The sequence below is a fragment of the Trichechus manatus genome, unplaced genomic scaffold, assembly GCF_000243295.1.
Source record: "Trichechus manatus latirostris isolate Lorelei unplaced genomic scaffold, TriManLat1.0 scaffold00277, whole genome shotgun sequence".
Lineage (NCBI taxonomy): Eukaryota > Metazoa > Chordata > Mammalia > Sirenia > Trichechidae > Trichechus > Trichechus manatus.
The window spans coordinates 1,969,692-1,994,701 of record NW_004444213.1 but is presented as its reverse complement, the minus strand read 5'-3'; the positions used below and the strand labels follow the sequence as shown (position 1 = coordinate 1,994,701).

The window sequence follows — 25,010 nt, the reverse complement described above, 5'->3', positions numbered from 1 at the left end:
AAAAAGTTTTAAGAGTCACCAAACAGTGTCCCATCCAGCAGCAGGTGATGGTTGGGGTCTAGGGCACCAGTTATGCCTCAGAGCTCAGCCACAGCCTGATAGAACATGGTTTACAGAGATGTAGGAGTTGATGACATGACACAAGTGTCCACATATTTACTTTAGGAATTGGATGAAAAATAAGAGAGTGCACTAGAATACTCCCCAGAGAGGGCAGCAGGGTCAGTTGAGTTTTTCCAAGATTAGGGTGGGGGGTCAATCTCCCGATGTGGGGGAAGAAGGTCTGGACTAGAGGATGAAAGGTTAGATTGATTCTGTAATGATTAACTTAAGGAGGATACTCTGTCTTCCAATTAAATTCCAGGGACTATGTGGCTCAGTGATAAGATAATTGAAGGAAACCTGTGTAGTAGGCATGGCCTGTGGGGAAAGCCAGTGGCTTTGACTTTTTCTGAGATGGCTGCAGGACTCTGGGTTCCCCTGTTGGTGCTCAGGTTGCTACTTCTCTTGCTGTGTGTTGAGCCCTGGGCTGAGGGTGGGAAGGTGCTGGTGGTGCCCTTGGATGGCAGCCACTGGCTCAGCATGAGAAAGGCTGTGCAGGAGCTCCATGCCAGGGGCCACCAGGCAGTTGTCCTTGGGCCTGAGATAAATATGCACATCACAGGAGATGACTTCTTCACCCTGAAAACCTATGCCATTCCATACACCCAGGAAGAATTTGACGACCTCTTCGTGCTCCAGAATCACCTGATTTTTGAAAATGAACATTTTCTGAAGACGTTTTTTAAAATGATGACAATTTTTCCAACTATAGCTGCATTCTTTCAAAGGTCTTGTGAAAATCTTTTGCATAACAAGGACTTGATCAAGTATCTGAATGATAGCTCCTTTGATGTGGTTTTAACGAACCCTATTAATCCCTGTGGGACAGTGCTGGCCAAGTACCTGTCAGTTCCTGCTGTGTATTTTGTGCGTTTCATTCCATGTGGATTGGATTTTGAGGGCACGCAATGTCCAAACCCATCTTCGTATATTCCTAGGCTCTTAACAAGGAATTCAGACCACATGACATTTCTGCAAAGGGTCAAGAACATGCTCTACCCTCTGGCCCTGCAGTACTTTTGCCGTGTTTTTTTTGCACCTTTTGCAAGCCTTGCCTCTGAGCTCCTTCAGAGAGAGGTGTCTGTGGTGGACATTTTCAGCTATGGATCTGTGTGGCTGTTCAGAGGAGACTTTGTGATGGACTACCCTAGGCCGATCATGCCTAACATGGTCTTCATTGGGGGCATAAACTGTGCCAACAGAAAGCCACTCTCTGAGGTCTGTATTGATGCCCTTACCCAATCAATGTTCCAGGGGGAACACTTCTTTTAAAAACTTACTTTCAATTGCTTACTGATCTACCAACCTTTCTAGAGATTTCTACCTTTCATTCTCTTTCTAACAGCCTTCTGTGAGATAAACTGTGGAAGTGTCAACAGTAGTGTAGTTAACGTTTGGAATGGTCACTGAGAGGAATGAGAGGGGAGGTGAGGGTCCATAGCATGAATGACAAACAATGGTGTTCCTCAGCCAAGACTGTCCATTTGTAAAGGCACTGTCTTTATAGTCGTGTAATTTACTTCAATTGTGTAGGAGCCAGAAACTGAGTTGTGGAAGCCAGAGGCATATCTAAGACGTGGCAGGTATATAGCACACGTCCTGGGCACCACTGGGGGTGGGTTGGGGAAGGTGCCAACAAAGAGTTTCTATTAGCCATTGTAGTTTCCTTGGCCAGCTGTGAGAGATCATTCAGCAATTTAACACTAATTGCCTTCTATGCTATTTTCTGTTAGCTACGCCTCTGCCGGTGGAAGTGATCCATCTGGGGTTTATTGCTTGCAGGTGTTGAGTAGAAGGATGAAGGAATGAGCAAATTGCATTTGTTGACATGAGAGTCTTTAGAGGTCCCATCTTGAAAAGGTGGAGATGTGATGACAGAGGGGACTTAAGCACCCAAAGGAAGTAGAAGCTCCAAAGAGATTGAATAAGTTAAATGGAAGTCAGACAATTCCAGAGGGGAAAGATTGGGGGCCTGTGATCAGAGAAAGAAATAATGGAGTTCAACATTTCAGAGGTGGAATTTGTCTGACAGGATGTTGCCTGCCCAGGAATTGGTGCTTGGTGTAGAATGTGGGAACATACCAGACTTGGGAAGGCATTATGAAGGTTACATGTCAAATGGGTCTTCTTCGTGGGATGCTGAGATCATCAAAAGATGGTGGTTGGTGTTAGAGAGTAGATAAAACTATGACCCTAAGAACCCAGTGAAGGTAGAGACAGTGATCAAGAGAAGTGAACTTAAAAGGGGAGGGGATTGTTAGGAGGGGCTGACGACACCACCAAACCCACCCCAGCCCACCACACCCCAACGAAGCACAGGTTTTCATGGTGGGAACTACTGCTTTATGAATAATTGTAGAGACACTGTACATTAACCCTCAATATTTGGGTTTGTTGTTTTAAATAGGATTGTTGGGGGCTGAATTTTGTTTCTTAATTCACGGAGTGACCCATCTTTTTTGATTGGTGAATGCAGCTCATTTATGTCATCTGTTGTTGTTGTTAGGTGCTGTTGAATTCGTTACGACTCATAGCGACCCCATGTACAACAGAGTGGAACACTGCCCAGTCCTTCGCCATCCTCAAAATTGTTTTTTTGCTTGAGCCCATTGTTGCAGCCACTGTGTCAATCCATCTCGTTGAGGGTCTTCCTCTCTTTCACTGACCCTCTACTTTATCAAGCATGATGTCCTTCTCCAAGGACTGGTCCCTCCTGATAACATGTCCAAAATATATGAGACAAGTCTCATCGTCCTTATTCTAAAGAGCATTCTGACTGTACTTCTTCCAAAACAGATTTTTTCGTACTTCTGGCAGTCCATAGTATATTCAATATTCTTCACCAACGCCATAATTTAAAGGCCTCAATTCTTCTTAGGTCTTCTTGATTCATTATCCAGCTTTTGCATGCATGAGGGTCAGGTGCACCTTAGTCTTTAAAGTGACATCTTTGCTTTTTAACACTTTAAAGGGATCTTTTGTAGCAGATTTGCCCAGTGCAATGCATTGTTTGATTTCTTGACTGCTGGCTTCCATGGACACTGATTGTGGATCCAAGTAAAATGAAATCCTTGGCAACTTCAATATTTTCTCCGTTTATCATGATGTTGCTTATTGGTCCTGTTGTGAGGATTTTTGTTTTCTTTATGTTGAGGTGTAATCCGTACTGAAGGCTGTGGTCTTTGAACTTTATCAGTAGGTGCTAGGTGCTTCAAGTCCCGTTCACTTTCAGCAAGCAAAGTTGTGTCATCTGCACATCCAAGGTTGTTAATGAGTCTTCCTCCAATCCTGATGCACCATTCTTCTTCATATAGTGCAGCTTCTTGGATTATTTGCTCCTTCTTCCTAGTCTGTCTTAGTCTGAAAGCTCCACTGAAACTTGTCCACGAACGGTGAGCCTGCTGGTATTTGAAATACTTGTGGCAAAGCTTCCAGTATCACAGCAACACACAAGCCAACATAGTAAGACAAACTGACAGACACCTGGTGAATTTATATCATAGTCACCTAATTTATGTTAACTTCCCTGACTTTTGATCTGTTATAGCTGTTTTAGTCTTCCTCTCTACTTTTTTTTACTAATATATGTATTATTATAAAGGACTATAAACATCATTGTTTTCTGTTTCATCATACCATGGGGTATCTATTCTACTTGGTTTTCGTTTCCCTATATGCAATGTATTTATTCAATGACAAATTATACAGTAAAACCCACGAAAGCCAGAACTTGTGTAAGGCGGAAACCTGCCAGAGAAGGAAAACGCAAATATTTTCCACTAATAGAGACCGACAGAAAAGTGGTAAGACTGCACCTGTCAAAGGTGGAAACCTTGCGAGACCCTGAAAAACAAGGCAGTCCTGCCGAGTTCTGCTCTCACAGGTTTCACTGTATGTGTATCTATTAGGTTTGCACAAATGTTGAAAAACAGAAAGGCATTTTAAAAGCGTTGCTATTTTCTTTTAGTTTTTCCATGTGAATATGTTTTCAGGCGTTAACTGCATTGGTTCAAATCTCACTGCCATTTTTCCAGCTGGATGACCTTGGGAACAATACCTAACCGTTCTGCTTTGGTGCTGTCATAGTGAGCAGCCAATAAATATCAGTTGTTATCACTGTTATTACTACAAGTAGGACAAGGTGTGTCACCTGGAGACTAGCTAGATAACCTACTTAACTTCAAAGATCCATGATCCTTAACACTTAAAAAAATTTTGTTTCTTGTGAATAACACATATTTTTAAAACTCCAACCTGATGGTTTCTTTTCATGTAAGAATTCTGTCCATTCATACCATATATGTTTGACTTAATTTCTTCCATTTAGCATAAGTTCATTCTTTTTATTATATCTTATTTCTTTTTTTTTTTAAGTTTCCTTTTTCCTTGTTAATTCTAGGACACTTTTCCATTTCTGTATAGATGGAGACTGAATGCTTCTGTGTTTCTGCTGTGTATTTTTTGCGGTCATTCCATGCAATTTGGCTTTAAGGGCACCAAAGGGAACCCATCCCCATTCTCATATACTGCTTGAGTTTGTTAACAATACTTTTGGACCCCATGATTTTTCTGTGAAGAATCAAGGACATGCTGCATTTTTTGCCTTCCAGTTCAGTTGCCTTTTTGCTCTCAAGCCTTATGCAAACTTTTCCTTAGAGGTAACCATGGTGGATGGGACACTTTCTGATGCACTATCCCAAGGCAATTATGTCCCAAAAGGTTTTGACTGGGGGCGTAAACTGTGCCAAAAGAACACGACTCCCTCAGCTGCGTGTATAGTGCCTCACTCAGTCAATACTGCCAACTTCACCTGATATGAGCTATGTCCCATGCACAGTGGGAGGATAGTTTTGTGTAACCTTATGAAATGCTTTTATCACATTTGCAGATTCAGCCATAGTTGTAGAACCAAGCTGTGTATAGGCTGGGAATCTGATTTGTGTTTAGTTTTTGGGGTCGCCACTGTTGTTGTTAGTTGCCATCCAAGTTGATTCTGACTCATGGCGACCCCATGTGTGCAGAGTAAATGGCTCCATGGGGTTTTCAAGGCTGTGACCTTTCAGAAGCAGATCGCCTGTCTTCTGAGGTGCTTCTGGGCTATAATCTTGGGAGTTACTATCAGGAAGAGCAATGGGCGGTACAGGTCTGTGTTTGTGGGCTTGGGGCAGACTGAGAGCAAATGTGCGAGTCCTGATCAAGAGCCAAATCCAGAGTGAAGGGTTGGCAATGGGGATGGAGGCAGGAGGTTTGGGAGGTGACACCAGGGGGAAATCTTCTGGCTCTCTGATATGCACTGGACGGGGGTCAGTGTTGGTCTGTTTACCTATTTATAGTGTGGCTGTGCCCAAGCCTCACCTGAAAGTCTGCCAAAAAGAGGGCTGTTTGTGCAGATGACTTTCATCTCTGCCTTCATGTCAGCTTCTTGTATCCCTACCATTTCCTTTTTTTCAGGCTTCATAGTTTGTGCATTCTCACCTCTAAACATACATCTTCTAACAAATTTCTTGTTTCCTATAATACAGAACATACCTCCTCCTCCCCACCTGCCCCAATTTTCAGGATGTTTATCTTTTGTACTGCAGAATTCTTCGTAGGTCTTCCTTGGTATTACAGAGTATCTTTAGTCCTCCACCCCTTTGGGTGCTAACAGACTGCCAGTGTCAGATTTTTCTTGAATGATTGTACCAAATACATTAGTATTCACTTCCATGTTTTAAGCAAATGAAAAAGACCCACTGTGGTAGGCTGAATAATTGCCACCAAAGATATCCAGGTCCTAATCCCTGGTCCTCTGAATGTTACGTTAGATGGCAAAAGGGACTTGGTAGATGTGATTAAGAATGTTGAGATGGGGAGATTATCCTGAATTATCTGGGTGGGTCCTAAATGTAATCACAAAGGTCTTTATAAGAGGGAGAGGGAGATTTGACCAGTGACAAAGGAGACAATGTGAAGATTGAAACAAGATGCTATGCTGCTAGAGAAAGGGCCCAAGAGCCAAGGGCCCAGTGTGGCTCTAGAAAGTGGAGAACACAGGCATGACCCTGACAACACTTTGATTTCAGTCCAGTGAGACTGATTTTGATCGTCTGACTTCCCGAACTCTAAGAGAATAAATGTAGATTCTTTTAAGACACCAAGTTTGTGATAATTTGTTACAGCAGCTGTAGGCAACTAACACACCCATGCTACTAGGTTCACCTTTTTTTGAAAAGCCTAGGCTTAACATTAGGTAAACAATGGTCAACTCTCACTATGTCACCAGCATTCATGTGTGACTGAAAACTATCCTTAATTTATTTTAAACCAAACATATTACTAATATATTCTTATCTTTCATGAAACTAAACCAAACCCGTTGCTGTTGAATCAATTCTGACTCATGGCAACCCCGTGTGCGTCAGAGTTGAACTGCACTCCATAGGTTTTTCAATGGCTGCAGTCTTAGGAAGGCAGTCATTCAAAAAGAACAAGGGGATACTGTGTGGTTTAAAATCAGGAAAGGTGTGGGTCAGGGTTGTATCCTTTCACCATACTTATCCAATCTGTATGCTGAGCAAATACTCCAAGAAGTTGGATTATATGAAGAATGCGGCATCAGGATTGGAGGAAGACTCATTAACGACTTGTGTTACACAGATGACACAATCTTGCTTGCTGAAATTGAAGAGGACTTGAAGCACTCTCTGATGAAAATCATAGACTGTAGCCTTCAGTATGGATTACATCTCCACATAAAGAAAACAAAAATTCTCACAACTGGACCAATAAGCAATATCATGATAAATGGAGAAAATACTGAAGTTGTCAAGGATTTCATTTTACTTGGATCCACAATCAACACCCACTGAAGCAGGAGTCAAGAAACCAAATGACATACTGCATTGGGCAAATCTGCCTCAAAAGACTTCTTTAAAGTGTTAAAAAGCAAAGATGTCACTTTGAGGACTAAGGTGCGCCTGACCCAAGCCGTGGTATTTTCAACCATCTCATATGCATGTGAAAGGTGGACAATGAATAAGGAAGACTAAAGAAGCATTGATGCCTTTAAATTATGGTGCTGGTGAAGAATATTCAGTATACCACAGAGTGCCAGAAGAATGAACAAATCTGTCTTGGAAGAAGTTTAACCACAATGCTCCTCAGAAGCGAGGATGGTGAGACTTTGTCTCACATACTCTGGACACGTTATCAGAAGGGATCAATCCCTGGAGAAGGACATCATGCTTGGTAAGAGGTTCGGCAAGAAAGAGGAAGAACCTCAGAGATGGATGGACACAATGGCTACAAGAACAAGCTCAAACATAGCAATGATTGCGAGGATGGCGCAGGACTGGGCAGTGTTTTGTTCTTTTGTACACCAGGTTGCTATGAGTTAGAACCAGTCCGGGGACACCTAATAACAACAACAATCTTATGAAAGTAGATCACCAGGCCTTTCTTCTGTAGCATCACTGGGTGGGTTTGAACCACAAACTTTTCAGTTAGTAGCTGAATGCAAACCATGCGTGCCACCCAAAGACACCTTATTTACCACTACTGAATCCTAAAATATGGAGCCCTGGTGGCATAGTGCTTAAGGGCTTAGCTGCTAACTAAAAAGTGGGCAGTTCAAATCTACCAGCCACTCCTTGGAAACTGTATGGGGCAGTTCTACTCTGTCCTACAGGATCACTACGAGTTGGAAACGACCCCCTCACACCTAACAACAAAGCACTAAAACATTGACCTAATATGATTGATCTTGACAACGTTAACTTCACAGCAAACTACCTGGCTCACACTTCTAACAAAACGCGAAGGCAAAATTTAGGCGGCTGGGGTGAACTTTTGGTCCTAGCCCTATGAACTATTCATCATCTGCTTTGGGGTTAAGTTTAATAAACAGCAGACTGCATCCAGCTGTTAACATCAGCTGTAAAGACAAACAGCGGTCCTATTCACGCGGTCCCAACAATAATGACAAACAGGCGTTTGCACGAACTGTTTATAAATTCTTGAGTACAGGTGTTCTGAAAGCAGAGTTCACGTACAATCTTCAAAAAAAAAAAAATGTCCTGCTATTCCTTAAAATGTGCGTCACAGCCACAGCGGACTGAAGTTACTGAGTGTCAATGCGCAGCAACTGCTCTTTGCCGTTTATTATCAGGGACTTTAACTCTCCGTCTTCTTCCACTTCCACCCTTTCTTGGCCATTCTCGATGATTCTCTTAGTGGTGATTTTTTTGCCATTCACTATTTCGGTGGAAGTCGACATGGATTTGAAGTTGCCGGACCTACCACTCCCACAGGACATGGCGAACGACGAGAGGCCCCCACTTCCCATGGAACCAAAAGAAGTCAGTTCTGTATCAAAAGCAGAAAAACCACTCCCAAAAGCTGGAAATTCACTGAAGGTGGAGAAAAGGGACCCTCTGCTTCTGCTTCCCCGGGAGCTTCTCCGACTCCCCCACATGTTCTCAAGTGGGTCTCCGAAGAAGTCAAACGAAAACGGGTCCCTGCCACCGAAAAACTCCCTGAAGACCTCGGCTGGGTCGCGGAAGGTGAAGACGAAGTCGAAAGGGTCGTCGAAGGGCCCGCCGCCGCCACCATCCACCGCTGCTTTGCCGTATCTGTCGTAGACATCCCGTTTCTGGGCGTCTGCCAACACCTCGTACGCCTCGGCCACTTGTTTGAACCTCCTCTCCGCTTCCTCCTTGTTTTCAGGATTTTTGTCGGGGTGCCACTTGAGCGCTAGCTTGCGGTACGCCTTCTTGATGGCCTCAGACGAGGCCTGCCGGGGCACGCCCAGCACTTCGTAGTAGTCCACCATGTTGGACGTCGGGGCACACAGGGATGGCAGCCCAGCGAGGCTTCTCCCGGCTTCGGCGGGCCTGGGGCCACGGCACGGCGACCGGCGCGGCTGGCAGCCCCAGGGATCGGACTCAGCGCCCACCGTGGCTAGGTTGCTGGGGACCGCGGTCCTTGTGACGCAGGCGGCGTCTCATTGGCCGGTGGCACCTTTGACTCCATGTCCCAGAATGCAGTGCGCCCGAGGCTTGCCCCACTCCCTACGACGCGCTTATGACGGGATTCACGCTTGGCCATGGCGGCCCCGCCCATCTCTGGCTCCGCCCATCCCACTGTCTGCGCCTACCTACCTGGCTCCACCCACATGGGTTGCCAGGGGTGGTCTTCAAAGCTGTTGCCGTGGCGTGGGTTCCAACTCTTAGTGACCCAATAGGAAAGAGTAGAGCTGCTCCATAGGGTCTCCGAGGAGCGCCTGGTGAGTTCAAACTGCTGACCTTTTGGTTAGCAGCGGAGCTCTTAACCGCTGCGTCACCAGGGCCCCAATCTTCAAATAGAGTACTAAAAACGGGAACTTAAAGGGCTTTGAAGGAGCTCTTGTGGCTCAGTGGTTAAGAGCTCCGCTCCTAACCGAAAGTTAAGTAGTTTGAAACCACAAGCCGGTCCCAGGGAGAAGGATGTGGCAGTGGGCTTCCCTAAAGATTACAGCCTTGGAAACTCTATGGGGTAGTTCTACTCTGTCCTTTAGGGCCTCTGTGAGTCGGCAATGGGTTTTTTGGTTAGTGGGTCTTGAAGGATACCTGGTGGCTCAATGGTTAAGCGCTAGTGGTTCCACCATCTGCTCCCGGAAAGGATTACAGCCTTGGAAGCCCTGTGGGGCAGTTCTCCTGTGTCCAGTAGGGTCGCGAGTTGGCATTGACTCGATGGCACCCAGCAACACCACCGACAGTGGACCTTCATTCTGGCTGCTGTGGAAAATGTTTTTCTTAAAGTAGGTTTTAATGTCAGGCTTTTCCCAGTGGCCTGGGGCAGTGGGGGCATGATGGGAGTGAGTTTAGTCTGACCCAGAGCTCAAGAAAAGGACAGTGATATGGTTTGTCTAGGACAGCAGTTCTCACACTATTTGGGCCCAGAACCCATTTCCTTTTGTTCATGTGAGTTTTTGCCGTCAATACTTAGTGCATTCGAAATGAAAACTGAGAATTGAAACAATATTCATTATGCAATTTCATAATAACAATAAACCCACTGCATGCTAACATAAACCACATGTTTATGAACAAGTAAAGGTGTTTTTCAAAACCCAAAAAAATCAATGAAAGAGAGGCATGGTTTTACATGTTTTTGCAATTCTCTTTAAAAAAAAAAAAAAAAAAACCAAACCCGTTGCTGTCGAGCCGATTTCGACTCATAGCAGCCCTGTAGTATCTCTTTGTATCGGGCTTAATAGAAGACAGCTGGATTCTCATGTCTGCTTCTGTGTTCAACCTCTTGCTCTATCTCACATCATACCGTCTCTGGAAAACTCTACTGTACACTTAACGGGAGAATGAGGGTGAGAAAGGCACACATCATTATTATGGAAATAGTTCTGACTTGGCAAAATTCCCCTGAAAAATTCTTGGGGACACCCAGGGTTCCCTGGACCATCCTTTGAGAACCTCTGTTCTAGTATATTAAAATCTACTGGCCGTATTTATAGTGCTGTGGCTAAACCTGAGAAGCAATGGTTAGTTCCCCTAAAACTGCTTTGTCATGACCAGGACTTTCTTTTTGCATTTCTTGGTGTGTGACAAGATGGCCAATATCATGGCCACTTGTTTGAGTTTTCTGCTTTCTCATCATTCCCTTTGATCCTATATGCTTTGATAAACTGTGAGGCAACAGCAATAAAAGTCAGTTCCAAGAGGAAAATGATTAACCAATGAACTTTCTAACATTCGTCATAAAGGGTAGTAGCTCCAAAGGTAGGGAATTGTTACCTCACCAGGACAAATAACTGACTTGATGTTACCCAGAGAAAATGAACAGGCCCTGGACTTGGCACTTGGTGATCAACCAGGAGTAAGGTCCAGTGTGAACCACGAAAAGTAGGAAGGTATAGAGCATGTTTGGGAGGGACAAATGATCCTGAATGGAAGTAGGGTAGAGGCAGAGGGAGAGGTTCAAGAAGAAGGGCTAGAGAAGAGGAATGAACTTGGATAGGTTGGCCCAGGGGCCATTCCCAGGGAGTTCTGAAGGCAAGGCTGCAGAGTTTGAATTGTATCCTAGGCCATGGGAAGCTATTGGCCAAGGTTGTAGAGGTGGTGGGAGTGGGATGGGGCAGGGGCAGCTGATGTGGTGAATCAGAGGTGAGAGATGAGGGTGAGAGGCCGAGCCCATAATTTAGGTTGGTGATCTGAGGTCCTGAAACAGGACCCTGGCAGCTAGGTCTGAGAGAGAGTGGTGGAATGATCCAGATTCAGCACTTACTGGATACGGGGCCTAGAGCAAAGGGAGAGGTGAAGTCACATCCATACAGAACAGGTTTCTGAGGGCCTGCTCTCTGCAAAACAATGGGACTGACCCTGGAACGAAGTGATTCAAAAGCTGAAGCCTTGCCTACAAGCAATATACAGTCTGGTAGTACAGACCGATATCAAACTGCTAACTAGGACAAATGTAGCATAAAACGAGGACTTTGGTAAAAGCAGGGCCCTTGTGGTGCAGTGGTTGAGAGCTATGACTGCTAACCAAAAGGTCAGCGGTTCAAATCCACCAGCCACTCCTTGGAAACCCTATGGGGCAGTTCTACTCTGTCCTATAAGGTCGCTATGAGTCAGAATCAACTCGACAGCAGCGAGTTTTGGTAAAAGTGGAAGCAAAATGCTACAGAGAAGCAAGGAAGACAACTTTGCTACCCGCCAGAGGGTCCCATAGATTATCCAGAGGGCAATGGACTTGCTTATGTTGTTTCTTTCATTCAGTAACAACCAGCTTCGACCTGATCAAAGGGGCTAGGAGGGTTGGAGTGTTGGGCTACTAACTACTGGCTTCACTGTAAAAAGAGAGCACCTCTTTAATTAGGTGCCAGGATGTTTTCACCAACACCCAGCTCTTTGGTAGCCCCCAAAGTCAGACCACGTAGGTGCCATATTCATAGGGCTGAGGATGTGTGTCCTACACCAGAGCACATCTCAGCCTGCCCTGATATTGCCAGGTTGTGAGTTTGTCATTGTCCACTGGGCAGCCCCTTAAGGGCAGGGACCATTCCTAACTTGGTGGTCTAGCCTCAGTTCCTGGCATAATGCCTGGCACACAGTAGGGTCTACACTTATAATAAATATTTGGTGAATGAGGGAATTAACAACAGATTTTAAGTGTCAGGTCTGCTTGGGTTCTGGGGGAAGGAGCTATATTGAATGGCTTAGTAATGGTTCTCAGTTGTAATTGTTGAGATTGAAGGTGGATTGTCTGGTATTCAGATTGGTAAATAACACTCCCAGGCACCGAACTGTTCAGCTACACAGTGGCCTCAAAGTTTGGACAGGTAGTGACTGTGTGTGTTTGCCGTCCCTTTGCCCTGTGTAATCTGCAGATGAACTCTCATGGCATCCAGACTTTGGAAGAATTATGGCCCCTAAAGTTTAAATTGGACTTTGAATTTCAGAATTGCAGATAACCGCATACCAAATTGCAAAAGAATTGCTACTTCTTTTTCGCTCATCCCAGAATTTAGGTCATAGACAATGGAGAGTGCTTGGGGAAGGGAGGAGGAACTTTGGGGTGCATGTGTGTATTTGTGTGTGTACGTGTGTGTGTGTATATATACTCATCCACATGTAAGCACATATAAGATTGAAGGATGGTAGTCCAGGGAGAAGAGACTCTAAGTGCCTACACTAAGTACCTGAAAGATAGGGTTGTGCTTATATGTCCCACAGAACCGCCACCACCACTACTGCCAGTTGCTATTGAGTTTATTCCAACTCATGGTGACCCCAAGTGTGTCAGAGTAGAACTGCACTTGATAGGGTTTTCAACGGTTGATTTTTCAGAAGTAGATCATCAGAACTTTGGGTGGACTCGAACCTCCAACCTTTCAGTTAGCAGCCAAGCACGTTAACTGTTTGCACCATCTAGGGACTCTAAAACTTTGAAGACAGCAGCTTTCTCCATGCCCCTCCTAGCACATCCCCAAGTATGAGTGGCCAGTGATGTGCATTGGTGAAAATGCTGGGGACTATGCTTTCATCCTGGGATTGTACAGAGCAGCAATGGATCCTCAAAGAACAGAGTAAGATGCTTAGTACTGTCTGCACTCTATTTGCTGCCTTTCTTCTGGAGGGCCGTTTCTGTTCAGTGACTGTCGTACTTATTCCTGACCTTCCCTTGCTCTCCTGGGACACCCACTGGTGCTAGGTATTGCTGTGTGAGCTCTTTCTACTTGTCTTCAAAGTCCTGCCGTATGCCTTCTCTCCACTTATTTTGACTGGGTAATGACTGTGGGGAATCACAACTTTACTTCTGACTTTTGTTATTTGTTGTTGTTAGTTGCCACTGAGTTGGTTCCAACTCTTGGCGACCTCATGTACAACAGAATGAAATGTTCCCCAGTCATGCGCCATCCTCATGATCTTTGATATGTTTGAGTCCATTGTTGTGGCTATTGTGTCATTACAGATCTCTCTCATTTTTGCTGACTCTATCAAACATGATGTCCTTTTCTAGCCACTGGTCTATTCTGATGACGTGTTCAAAGTGAGTGAGCGGGAGTCTCTCCATCTTTGCTTCTAAGGAGTGCTCTGGTTTTATTTCTTCTAAGACTTATTTGTTTGTACTTCTGGCAGTCCACAGCATGGCAACGGGTTTTTAATCCCCGGAGGACATCATGCTTGGTAAAGTAGAGAGGGTCAGTGAAAGACAGGAAGACCCTGAGTGAGACGGTTGACACAGTGGCTGCAACAGTGGATTCAAACAGCAACAATTGTGAAGATGGCGCAGGACCAGACCAGTGTTTTGTTCTGTTGTACATAGGGTTGCTATGAGCCAGAACCGACTCGACGGCACCTAAAAACAACACCCTCACAAAGGTACCATGTACCTCATTTGCATTATTAACAAACTGTTCAATCCTCTTGGTGGGCCACAAGCACCTTATTAGCATAGTCCCGCCCAATCATTTGGTGAAAGTTATAAAACCATAGCAAGAAAGTCCATGTAAAAGTGATCTGTTGCACAACTGCACAAAAATTTTATAGACAGTCATTTTGGTGTCACCCCCTCTGACAGTGTCACCCAGTATGGTCCATATCCCCCACACCTCCCTAGTGATGCCACTGCTTCCCTTTCCCCCTGTTTATTTCCTTCTTAACATTTTTCACTATTTCTAATGTCTCTGTGGAGTCCCTGGGTGGACAGAAATGGTTAAGTGCTTGACTACTAGCTGAAAAGTTGGTAGTAGGAACCCATCCAGAGGTGCCTCAAAAGACAGGCTTGGTGATCTACTCCCAAAAGGTCACAGCATTGAGAACTCTATGGAGCAGTTCTACTCTGCACACATGAGGTCGCCGTGAGTCGAAATCTGCTTGACTGCCACTAACAACAAATCACTGTTTCTGTTTACTTTGTCTGTCTACCTTGATGGACCATGAGTTCTGGAAAGGTGGGAGCCTCATCTGTCAGGGCCATGGCTCTAGCCTCAAGGCCAGCACCAGGCTGGGACTAAATGAATATTTGCTGGATGAACGAATAAAATAATGATGCGAGTGGTAGGGCAGACCTCTGCATGAGCCACAGAGAAGGACAATTCCTGAAGGTTTCCATGGACCAAAGGTGGGGCTGGCAACGCCATGTTCTTCTCTTTCTAAAAAGACATAGTCAGCTTTCTGGTTCATTTCTGAAGAGGAAGTCTGACTGGTTGCACAGTAGTCTTGTTTGCTTTCAGGTAACATTCTTTTCATCCATAGAGAGACTAGTGAGATGAAGCCAAAGGTGCTGGAGATCCTTTGCCTTCTTGTGGTCAGTCAAGAATAGGGCTTGAATGGTTGATAAGGAACACCAGCCAGTTAAACAGGCATTGCCTATTAAGAAACCCAGTGAAGCTCCACTCTCTTTATCTCTAAAAGTAAACTTTCTACTCTCTTTGGCTGAATGACAGCCTCATTGTGTGATAAAAAGCAAAAGATTAACTTGGTGTATAGACTGGTTTTTGCAACATGTAATTGGGAGACAGAGGATCTTTGGCAGAGAGATACTCTCGGTAGCAAATGCCTCTTGCCATGGCTGCAGGGTCGCAGGGTCTGCTTCCGCTCATCCTGGGCCTGATGCTGTGTGTGCTCAGTCCCGAGGGGTCCCAGGGTGGGAAGCTGCTGGTGGTCCCGATGGACGGCAGCCACTGGCTCAGCATGGTTGCGGTCATCCAGCAGCTGCATCAGAGGGGACACGAAGTAGTCGTGGTGGCCCCCTCCTCGTCTGTGTTCATCAAGGAAGGAGCATTTTACACCTTGAAGAAGTTCCCTGTGCCCTTCCAGAAGGAGGACATAGAAGCGATTTTTACCGGTTTTGGGTATGGTGTTTTTGAGAATGAGCCCTTTTTACAGCGTGTGATCAAAATGTACAAGGGAGCCAAAAAAAATGCTGCTGTGTTGTTGTCTGCCTGTTCCCACCTACTGCACAACGAGGAGCTCATGGCCTCCCTGGCGGCCGGCGGCTTCGAGGCTGTGTTGACAGACCCTTTTCTTCCTTGCGGCCCTATTGTGGCTCAGTACCTGTCCCTACCTGCGGTGTACTTCCTGAACGGACTGCCGTGCAGCTTGGACTTCCGCGGTACCCAGTGCCCCAGCCCACCATCCTATGTGCCCAGGTCTCTGTCCATGAACCCAGATCACATGACCTTTCTGCAGCGAGTGAAGAACATGCTGATCACCTTCATTGAGCCCTTCCTGTGCAATGCGATTTATTCGTGGTATGCGTCACTAGCCTCCGAAGTTCTTTGGAGAGATGTGACTGTCCAGGACCTTATGAGCTTTGGATCTATCTGGCTGCTCAGACATGACTTTGTAATGCAGTATCCCAGGCCTACCATGCCCAACATCGTTTTTATTGGTGGGATCAACTGCATTTCCCAAAAACCGCTATCCCAGGTGTGTATCTGAGTGGAAGCTCTACATGCCTACATTCTTGCAAGTTCTTTTGTATAGGTGAACTTGCCACAGGTATATGCTGAACGGGCATGCTGAGATAGCTTTTAGTGCCCTCTTTGGTTAATTTCTACCTTGCCAGTCTCCTAGGTCTGAGTAGTAATTTATATCTGCCATTTAACATCATCTTCTGGGTTCTTTGTGAGACTTGAGGAAATTATGTTGTTAGTTGCGGTTGTGTTGATTCTGACTCATGGCGACCCCATGTATACAGAGTAGAACTGCTCCATGGGGTTTTCAAGGCTGTGACCTTTCTGACACAGATCACCAGACCTGACATCTGAGACACCTCTGGGTATGTTCAAAACACCAACCCTTTGGCTAGTAATTGAGTGCTTAACTGTTTGCACCACCCAGGGACTTCCACATAGGGGTTCTTGAAAAACAAAAGACATTTGGGAAGGGAAAATCGAACAAGAAACCTGGAACTAAAAATACTTAATTCTTAGCAACACCTAGGCACTCTTTTAAAGGTCTTGTCCTGGGTAGGCAAGTCTCATCAGAGTGGGGAAGTGAAATATTCAGGGGTCTCATCTTTTCTGTTTTTATTTGTTTATTTAAAATTTTTTTTATTGTACTTTAGATGAAGATTTACAGAACAAATAGTTTCTCATTACACAATCAGTACACATGTTGTTTTATGACATTGATTAACAACTCCATGACACGTCAACACTCTCCCTTCTCGACCTTGGAGGACCTTTTTTTTGGTGAAAATATACATAGCCAAAGTTACACCATTTCAAAAGTTTCTACATGTACAATTCAGTGACATGGATTACATTCTTCCAGTTGTGCTGCTATTCTCACTATCCTTTTCCAAATTGTTCCATCACCATTATCTTCAACTCACTGCTCCCCAGGCTACCCATCAAACCTTTTGAGTTGCTGTTGTCAATTTGATCTCACATCGATAATTCTTTTATTTTTTTCGTACCTTAGATGAAGGTTTGCAGAACAAATAGTTTCTCATTAAACAGTACACATCTTGTCCTATGACAATGGTTAACAACCCCATGACATGTCAACATTGTCGCTTCTCAACCTTGGGTTCCCTATTACCAGCTTTCCTGTCCCCTCCTGCCTTCTGGTCCTTGTCCCTGGACTGCTGTGCCTCATTAGTCCCATTTTGTTTTCATTTCTTTTGTTTTTGTAGGTTTTATTTTTACTGAGACTTTATGTTTTTCTTCTTTATTTTGATAAGCAAGTTTGTTAACTTTCTGTGGTTACCTTGAAATTTACCCTTATCTTCCTAGATTTGAAGCAGTCTATCATTACTTGGTATCACCTTGCCTTCCTCTCCATTGGAAGGTTCTATACCTACACCGTTTATTGCCTCTTTTATTGTTCTGACGCTGTTATCATTTACAGATTAACCTCTCTGGTTCCCTGTTGTAACTCTTTTGGTTTTGCATAGTCCTTAAAAGTTCATTTCCTAGGTTGGTATCTGGCTAGTACAATCCTGTGTCCTATATTCAGCCTGTGGTCTGATGTTGTTTGTTCTCAGATCAAAGGACTCCCTTTAATAAGTCTTGTAAGTTTGGTTTTTACGTAGTCCCTTAATTTCTGTTTATCTGGAAATGACCTAATTTCACTATCATATTTAAACGAGAGTTTTGCAGGATATATTATTCTTGGCTGGCAATTTTTTTCTTTCAAGGTTTTATGTATGTCATCCCATTGCCTTCTTGCCTGCGTGGTTTCTGCTGAGTAATCCAAGCTTAGTCTTATTGTTTCTCCTCTGTATGTGACTTTTTGTTTTTCTCGAGCTGCTCTCAGGATTCTTTGTCTTTGGTTTTAGCGAGTGTGATTATGATATGCCTTGGTGATTTTCTTTTGGGATCTATCCTATATGGGGTTCGTTGAGCTTCTTGGGTGGTCAGCTTTTCATCTTTCATGATATTGGGGAAGTTTTCTCTCAGCAATTCTTCAATGATCCTCTCTGTTTTCTGTTTTCTCCCCCTGTTCTGGAACTCTGATCACTCGCATATTTTTGCTTTTGATTGTATCCCACATAATTCTTGGGGTTTCTTCATTTTTCTTGGTTCTTTTTTCTGATTTTTTCTGAAACAGAGTTGTATCCAAGTGCTTGTCTTCAATTTCACTGATCCTCTCTTCCATCATTTCACACCTGCTCCTCAGCCGTTTTATGACACTGTCCATTTCTGAAATCTTGTCGTTTATCTTTTGGAATTCTAATTGTTGTTTTGTATGATTTCTAGTTGTAAATTTATTTTAGCATTTTGTTCCTATATTATTTTGTTGAATTCTTCCATTTTTTGGTCTGTATTTTCCATGAATTTGTCTGCCTTTTCCACGAATTTATCTATTTTTTCCTCATTTTTGTCTGCTTTTTGCTTCAACTCTTGGATAATTCTGAATATTAGAGATTTGAATTACCTATCAGGTAGTTCTAGTGCCTTTTCTTCTGCTGGAAGGTCATGTGTAGTTTTATTTTGGACACCTACTGGAACCATCCTGACCTGTTTTTGTAAATGTTTTGATATTGTCTGCTGTCTTCCGGGCATTCAGTGGTTATTTTCCTCGTTTATTGATTATAGATTTGTTTGTTTCATCCTGCTTTTTTGTTTTATTTGGTTATGTCTGAGCAAGTGGGCTGTGCATTCTTTGTGTTTGCTCATCTGTGGGCACGATACTTTTCACCTCCTTCTCCAATTGGCAGGGTCAGTCACTCAGGTATGGTACAGCAGGACAGGTCCAGCTGAAGGGGAGTTACTAGGATGGGTTGTTTGTGGCATGTACTGGGGCTGACAGTGTGGACTGGGAATCAGCACAGGGCAGGTTCCAGCAGGCCATGCCTGTGCTGCTTGGGAGTGTGATGTTTAGCGCATGGTGCAAGTAGGCAGGAAGGAGGGGGTAGACTGTGATGTGTGGAGCTAAGATGGGTATGGGAAAGATGAGAGAGAGGAGAGAGGAACAGGAGCCAAAAACTTACACACAAACAAAAAAGAGTGCTAAGGGAGCTTGCTATTGGAGTGGAGAGATGAGAGACTGAGAAATGGGGAAAAACAAAAATAAAAAAAAGAAAAAGGGTAAAAAAATGAATAAATCTAGAAACTGGAAATGAAAGACAAAAAGGGAATAAGAGAGAGAAGAAAACAAAACAAAGAAACAAAAAAAAAAACCCAAAAACCAAAAAAAGTAAAAAATAAAAAACAAAACAAGAAATAAGAAATGCTCCCAGAGATGTCCCTGTGCATCTGCGCAGAGTAAGGGAGTAGCTTCCGAGCTGCGCGGTACTACCTGGCTAGAAAGAGCTCCCAAGCCGAGAAAAGAAAAAGAAAACAAACAAATCAAAATGGAAGAAATGAGAGCAAACAAACAAACAAAGAAGCCCCGGAGGTCCCACCAGCGTGGCAGCATGGGCCAGGAAGCAGTTTCACAGTCAAGCGGTGTTTTGCAGCCTTTCAGGAAGAAGCAAAGATGGTGCTCTGAGCCAGGTATTTGAGAGGAAGAAGGGGGAGGTGGCGAGAGGTAAGGAGGAAAACTAAAGAAGTGGAAAAAAGCAACACCAGCAGCCAACAAAAGGCACTCAGGGAGCCGGCCAGTGTGGGCAGGTGGAATCCAAGCAACAATGGGGTAAAGCTGGTGCTTCCCGGCCAAGAGACTGTGGCTGCAGGAAGCAGAGGAGGCTAAGTGGAGGTGAAGAAGGGTGGGGGGTGGGAAAGCCTATATTGCTGGTTACTGGTTGCTCTATCTCCTGCTGGAAGCTCTGTTGAGTTGCTTTCTTGTACCTCCTGTTTGCTAATCTTTGATAGGAGTCCAAGATGATGCATCCATGCTGCGGTAGCTGATAGGCGACCTCTGCGTGTATCTCTTCTCACTCTCTGTTCTCGGTCCGTTTCTTATTCCATTTGTTGCTTGGCTGAGTTCTTTATCTCTTCGTTTGATGAATAGGGTTTCAGGCTTGATGTGTGACTCTGTTTGACTTAGTTTGTCTGATCTTTGCTGCAGAGGGACAGCGTGGTGCTTTTGACTGTAGCACCATGTTGTCTGGAAGTTGGTCTTGTCTGTTTTGGAAGGGGATCAGTAGTGTAGAAATCGAGGATTATTTTCAGTGAGCTCCTTGCTTCACTCTTTGGCTGTACAAGAGGACTGTGAAGTCAGGGTGAGGTCTAGGAGGAGTTCTGCCAAGTAGGGCGTGGACTCAACTTTATTACACCCTATAAATGCTAGTCCAGAGCTAGGAATTGGCCATGATAACACAGTCTCCAGAGTTAGTCCTGCTGTGATCTGTAGATGAACTTTTGTACCATTTAAACTTTAGCCTAATTCTGCTGTTCAACCTTAAATGTTTATGGACCTGTGGGTTAGATTTTGTGTTAATCATACCTTGGTGGTCGCCAAGTGGATATGGGAAGATGTGGAAGGAACTGAAATTAGACTAGTCCCTTTTCAGACAAGGTTAAACTCAACAGTGGGTTTCATGAAGGAGGGAAGTCTGTAGGAAATTTAGGTAAGCCATATACCTAAACGTCACTCAGTAGAAAGACGTTTGAGAGTGCTTGGAGATGAAGTGTCTCTCCCTGAGAAAGAGAGAGAGGCTAAGGGGAAGACAGATGTAGCATGCATCCTAGGACTTCAGGGGAAAAAAAAAACAAAGAAACCCTGAAGATGTTTTTCCCACAAACCAAAAATGCAGTGTGGCTGGCGTTGGGGAGGATGACTCTTGCGTACTTGACTTTTTAGATATACCTGATGGGAAAGGCCAAGATAGCAGCTTTGAGCCAGAAGACTGCAAAATGGCCTGGAGTTGGTGATGGTGAAGGCAATGAGGTTGCCATAGGAAGGCTCGTCATGCTTCGAAAGATTGTTAATTATTGATTCAATTTCATTAATAGACATAGGCTTATTCAGGCCATGCTCAGAATCAAGCCTAGAAGAGGTCACTGTTAACGTTGTGTTTGCCTTGTCTTGTATCTCACATCTAGATGACCTACAATCCTGTCCCAGAGTTAGTACTGAAGGTCCTGTGTCCTGGGAAACCGCTTGGTCTTCGGCAAATGCTGCCACATCACGTGATTTCATTCATGTCTTCAGCATTCTTTGGAAGCATATAAAATCATTTGGGAGACACTTGAGAAAGTTAAGTAGATCATTAGTGGTCTGTAGCTGGAGAAGAATTGCCATACTTATGCATTGCCCTGTTTCTTCTAAGTGGATTACCACCGCGTGTGTATGTGTGTGTGTGTGTTTCCTTAAGATGGAAGTACTTTTAAGTTGGCTTTGAAGATTGGGGAGCAGTCAGGTTGAGCTAAGATTATTGCTGAATCCAGGTGTTTCCTTACTCTCTTTTTGGGGATACACCAGCCACTCTCAACTGCAGAATCACCTCTTTCAACTCTGTAGCTAATGTTGGTGTTCTTCTGATTAAGAACAAAACAAAAACAAAAACAGTTGCTGTCAGGTCAATTCTGACTCATGGTGACCCTGTATGTGTCAGAGCAGAACTGTGCTCCACAGGCTTTTCAATGGCTGATATTTTGGAAGTAGATTGCCAGGACTTTCTTCCAAGGTGCCTCTCAGTGGACTCAAACCACCCACCTTCCAGTTATCAGCCAAACTCATTAACAATTGGCACCACCCAGGGACTCTTTTTCTGATTGGAATCATCTTTTTGTTGTATCCTTCAGAGCTTTTGTTGCTTGAGTTCCATCTCTAAAGCCTATTCCTTGTTACTTTGGGGAGAAATCTTTGCTAGGTACTAATCTTTAATCTGTACTTGATAACTGGGAATCTTGCTATCAGTGTTTCTCACCCCCCAACACGCAGACACTGTCTAAAATCCCATCCTCCTGCTTCACAAATTGCTTGTTTTTTAGTAGTTGTGACATTCATTTGTTGTTGTTAGTTGTTGCTGAGTTGGCTCTGACTCATGGCAGCCCCATGCACAACAGAACAAAAGGTTGCCTGGTCCTGTGCCGTCTTCATGATCATTGATATGCTCAAGTCCATTATTGTGGCCATTGTGTATTTTGAGTACCTTCCAACCCAGGGGGCTCATCTTGCAGCTCTGTATCAGACAATATTCTGTCGTGATTCATAGGGTCTTCATTGGCTAATTTTTGGAAGTAGATTGTCAGGCCTTTCTTCCTGGTCTGTCTTAGTATCAAAGCTCCACTGAAACCTGTCCACCATGGGTGACCCTGCTGGTATTTGAAATACTGGTGGCATCGCTTCCAGGATTGTAGCAACGTGCAAGCCACTACAGTACGACAAACTGACAGGTAGGTGGTATTAAACTGGCAGGTTAATAGCTTTCATTATTAACTAGAAGATCAATCATAGTTTAGCATTCAGACTCACTAGATTAAAAAAAAAAAATCACTCCTTGATAAAAAAAAAGATGGCTTAGTAGCAATAGAATGCTATTAGCAATTAGGAAGGACTTTGAATCAATTCAACCGACTGCTCACCTCTGGCTCCCTGTTTTCTGGTGATGCTGTCTTTCAAACCAGTTACGTCATCCAGGCTCAGTCTCTCTCTCTGTATCTATCTATATATGTATATATGTGTGTATGTGTATATGTATGCATATATGTATATTTATATACGCATATACACATATATACCTTTAACCCAGAAAGGCCTTGCAATCTACTTCTGAAAATAAGCCAATGAAAACCCTGTGGACCAGGTGGCCTTCCATTGTGCATGGGGTCACCATGGATGGCCGCTAACAATAATAACAGCAACAACATACCCTGAACCTTATTCTTAAGAGGAAGGTATCTGATTCATGGCTTAATGTATGTAATCACCAAAGACTAGGAGACAAAATTCAATGGAGATTTCTCTTCTGACTCTAGGAATTTGAAGCCTATGTGAATGCCTCTGGAGAGCATGGAATTGTGGTTTTCTCTTTGGGATCAATGGTCTCACAGATTCCAGAGAAGAAGGCGATGGAAATCGCTGATGCTTTGGGAAAAATACCTCAGACGGTAAGAACACTTCTTTATATTTGTCTTCACAAGAGTTCTAACCCCAGGTTTCGAGTATCTAAATTAATTCTATTAGTTGGATCTTTAGACTTGAGTTTCCTTGCCACTTCTCAGCTATTAATCCAAAGGTTATTTTTGTAACTTAAGTCTCAACTGCTCTGTTAGATAACGGCCCACTTCCCTCAGAATTCTTATTCCCTCTGAGAGACTAAAACATGTATTAAGGAGAATTTATTTAAGAAATAAAATAATAAGGAATATTGTTTCTACATATTAGATAGGAATATTTCTCCAAAAAGCTGTTGGTTAGGAGACTGGACTTATTTCCTATATTTCTGCTTTTATAGTTCTACACTCACTCATTTTATTAAGTAAACTTTTCCTCAAAGTGCAGGAAAGTGCAAAAATCCTAAGTACACAGTTTGATGAGTTTTCACAAAGCAAACACACCCATGTAACCAAACCCCAGAGCAAGAAACAGAACGTATTACCAGCCCCAGAAACCCCCCTATGCGCGACACCTCCCACACCTGCAAAAGTTGTGTTTGTTCAGAGGATCCCACTTTCTAGCTATCACGGCAGATTAAAAAAAATATTGTATCACGTTCTTTGTTTTTTCACCAATGACTGCCCTGACAGGGAACACAACAGAGAGTCCCTGATGGAGTGGGAGAAAAGTGGGGTGCAAAACTCAAATTCTAGTAAAAAGACCAGACTTAATGGTCTGGCTGAGACTGGAGGGACCCCGGAAGACATGGTCCCCAGACTCTTCATTAGCCTAGAACTGAAACCATTCCCGAAGCCAACTCTTCAGACAAAGATTAGACTGGACTATGGGACATAAAATGATACTCGTGAAGGGTGTGCTTCTTAGCTCAAGTAGATATATGAGACTAAATGGGCAGCTCCTGTCCAGAGGCGAGATGAGAAGGCAGAAAGGGATAGGAGCTGGTTGAATGGGCACGGGAAATCAGGGGTGGAAAGGAGGAGTGTGCTGTCACAGTACAGGGAGAGCAATCAGGGTCACATAACAATATATGTATAAATTTTTGTATGAGAGACTAACTTGAATTGTAAAGTTTCACTTAAAGTACAAAAAAAAAAAAAAAAACTCTTTCTTTTTTGGTTTCTGCAAGGTCCTGTGGCGGTACACCGGAAGTCGGCCATCTAACCTGGCGAACAATACCATACTTGTCAAGTGGCTGCCCCAAAACGATCTGCTTGGTATGTTGGAAGGATTTGCTGCGTAGGTCAACGAGTAACCAGTTGCCATTGAGTTGAGTCTGGCTAATGGCAACCTGTATGTGTGTCAGAGTAGAGCTGTGCTCCACAGGGTTTTCAATGACTGAATTTTCATAAGGAAAAGGCCAGGCTTTTCTGCCGAGGCACCCATGGGTGGATTTGAAATGCCAACCTTTCTGTCAGCAGCCAAGCTTATTAACCATTTGCACCACCCAGGGACTCTGAGTATAGGTCAAACCGAGGTTAAATGAAGAAAATGGCTTAGGCCTGGCTGTTCTAGAGGATTTTTTGGCCTGAAAATATTATGGCTGACATAGCCCACGTTGCTTTTTATTTTTTAAATAATATTTTATTGTGTTTTCAGTGAAGGTTTACACAGCAGTTTATGTTCCTATTCAACAATTTCTACACCAATTGTTCAGTGACATTGGTTACATTCTTCACAATGCATAAACCTTCTCAATATTTCTGTTCTGATTATTTCATTTCCATTAATCTAGTTTCCCTGCCCCCTTACATTCACATCTTTGTTTTAAAGTAATTGTTGACCGTTTGGTCTCATATAGATGATTTTTTAGAGCACAGTATTCATGGGTGATATTCTTTATTTTATGAATCAATCTGTTATTTAGCAAAAGGTGACCTCAGGGCTCGTTTTAGTTCAAGGTTTAAAGAGTATCTCAGGGCAATGGTCTTGGAGAGTCCTTTAGTTTCTACTAGTAAGTCCTTTTTTTTT

The 25,010-nt window shown here is 43.8% G+C and overlaps 3 protein-coding genes across 3 annotated transcripts in view; 2 read left to right on the top strand and 1 right to left on the bottom strand.

The window, feature by feature from the left end:
• The first annotated feature begins 456 nt into the window (after positions 1 to 456).
• Positions 457 to 4,144, top strand: LOC101354805 (UDP-glucuronosyltransferase 1-3). Its single transcript, XM_004390036.1, has 2 exons — positions 457 to 1,320; positions 4,070 to 4,144. The coding sequence occupies exons 1-2, from the start codon at positions 457 to 459 to the stop codon at positions 4,142 to 4,144; spliced, it is 939 nt and encodes a 312-aa protein (XP_004390093.1).
• Positions 4,145 to 8,412: 4,268 nt separating this feature from the next.
• Positions 8,413 to 9,011, bottom strand: LOC101353790 (dnaJ homolog subfamily B member 3). The gene is given in 2 exon segments (XM_004390032.3): positions 8,413 to 8,557; positions 8,560 to 9,011. Coding segments are annotated over 2 exon segments (423 nt in total). The 5' UTR covers positions 8,915 to 9,011; the 3' UTR covers positions 8,413 to 8,489.
• A 6,138-nt stretch (positions 9,012 to 15,149) lies between these two features.
• Positions 15,150 to 25,010, top strand: part of LOC101353536 (UDP-glucuronosyltransferase 1-1) — a 15,196-nt gene continuing 5,335 nt past the window's right edge. Inside the window, exons 1-3 of the mRNA XM_004390031.1 lie at positions 15,150 to 16,013; positions 22,901 to 23,032; positions 24,169 to 24,256. Coding sequence (XP_004390088.1) covers positions 15,150 to 16,013; positions 22,901 to 23,032; positions 24,169 to 24,256 — 1,084 coding nt within the window. The remainder of the gene's footprint in view (positions 16,014 to 22,900; positions 23,033 to 24,168; positions 24,257 to 25,010) is intronic.

Excerpts from the sequence above, each read along its gene's own strand:
- LOC101354805 (XM_004390036.1), top strand. The coding sequence starts at position 457 with ATGGCTGCAGGACTCTGGGTTCCCCTGTTGGTGCTCAGGTTGCTACTT. Across the intron at positions 1,321-4,069 it reads ACAGAAAGCCACTCTCTGAG|TTTTTCCATGTGAATATGTT; the intron begins GTCTGTATTGAT and ends ATTTTCTTTTAG.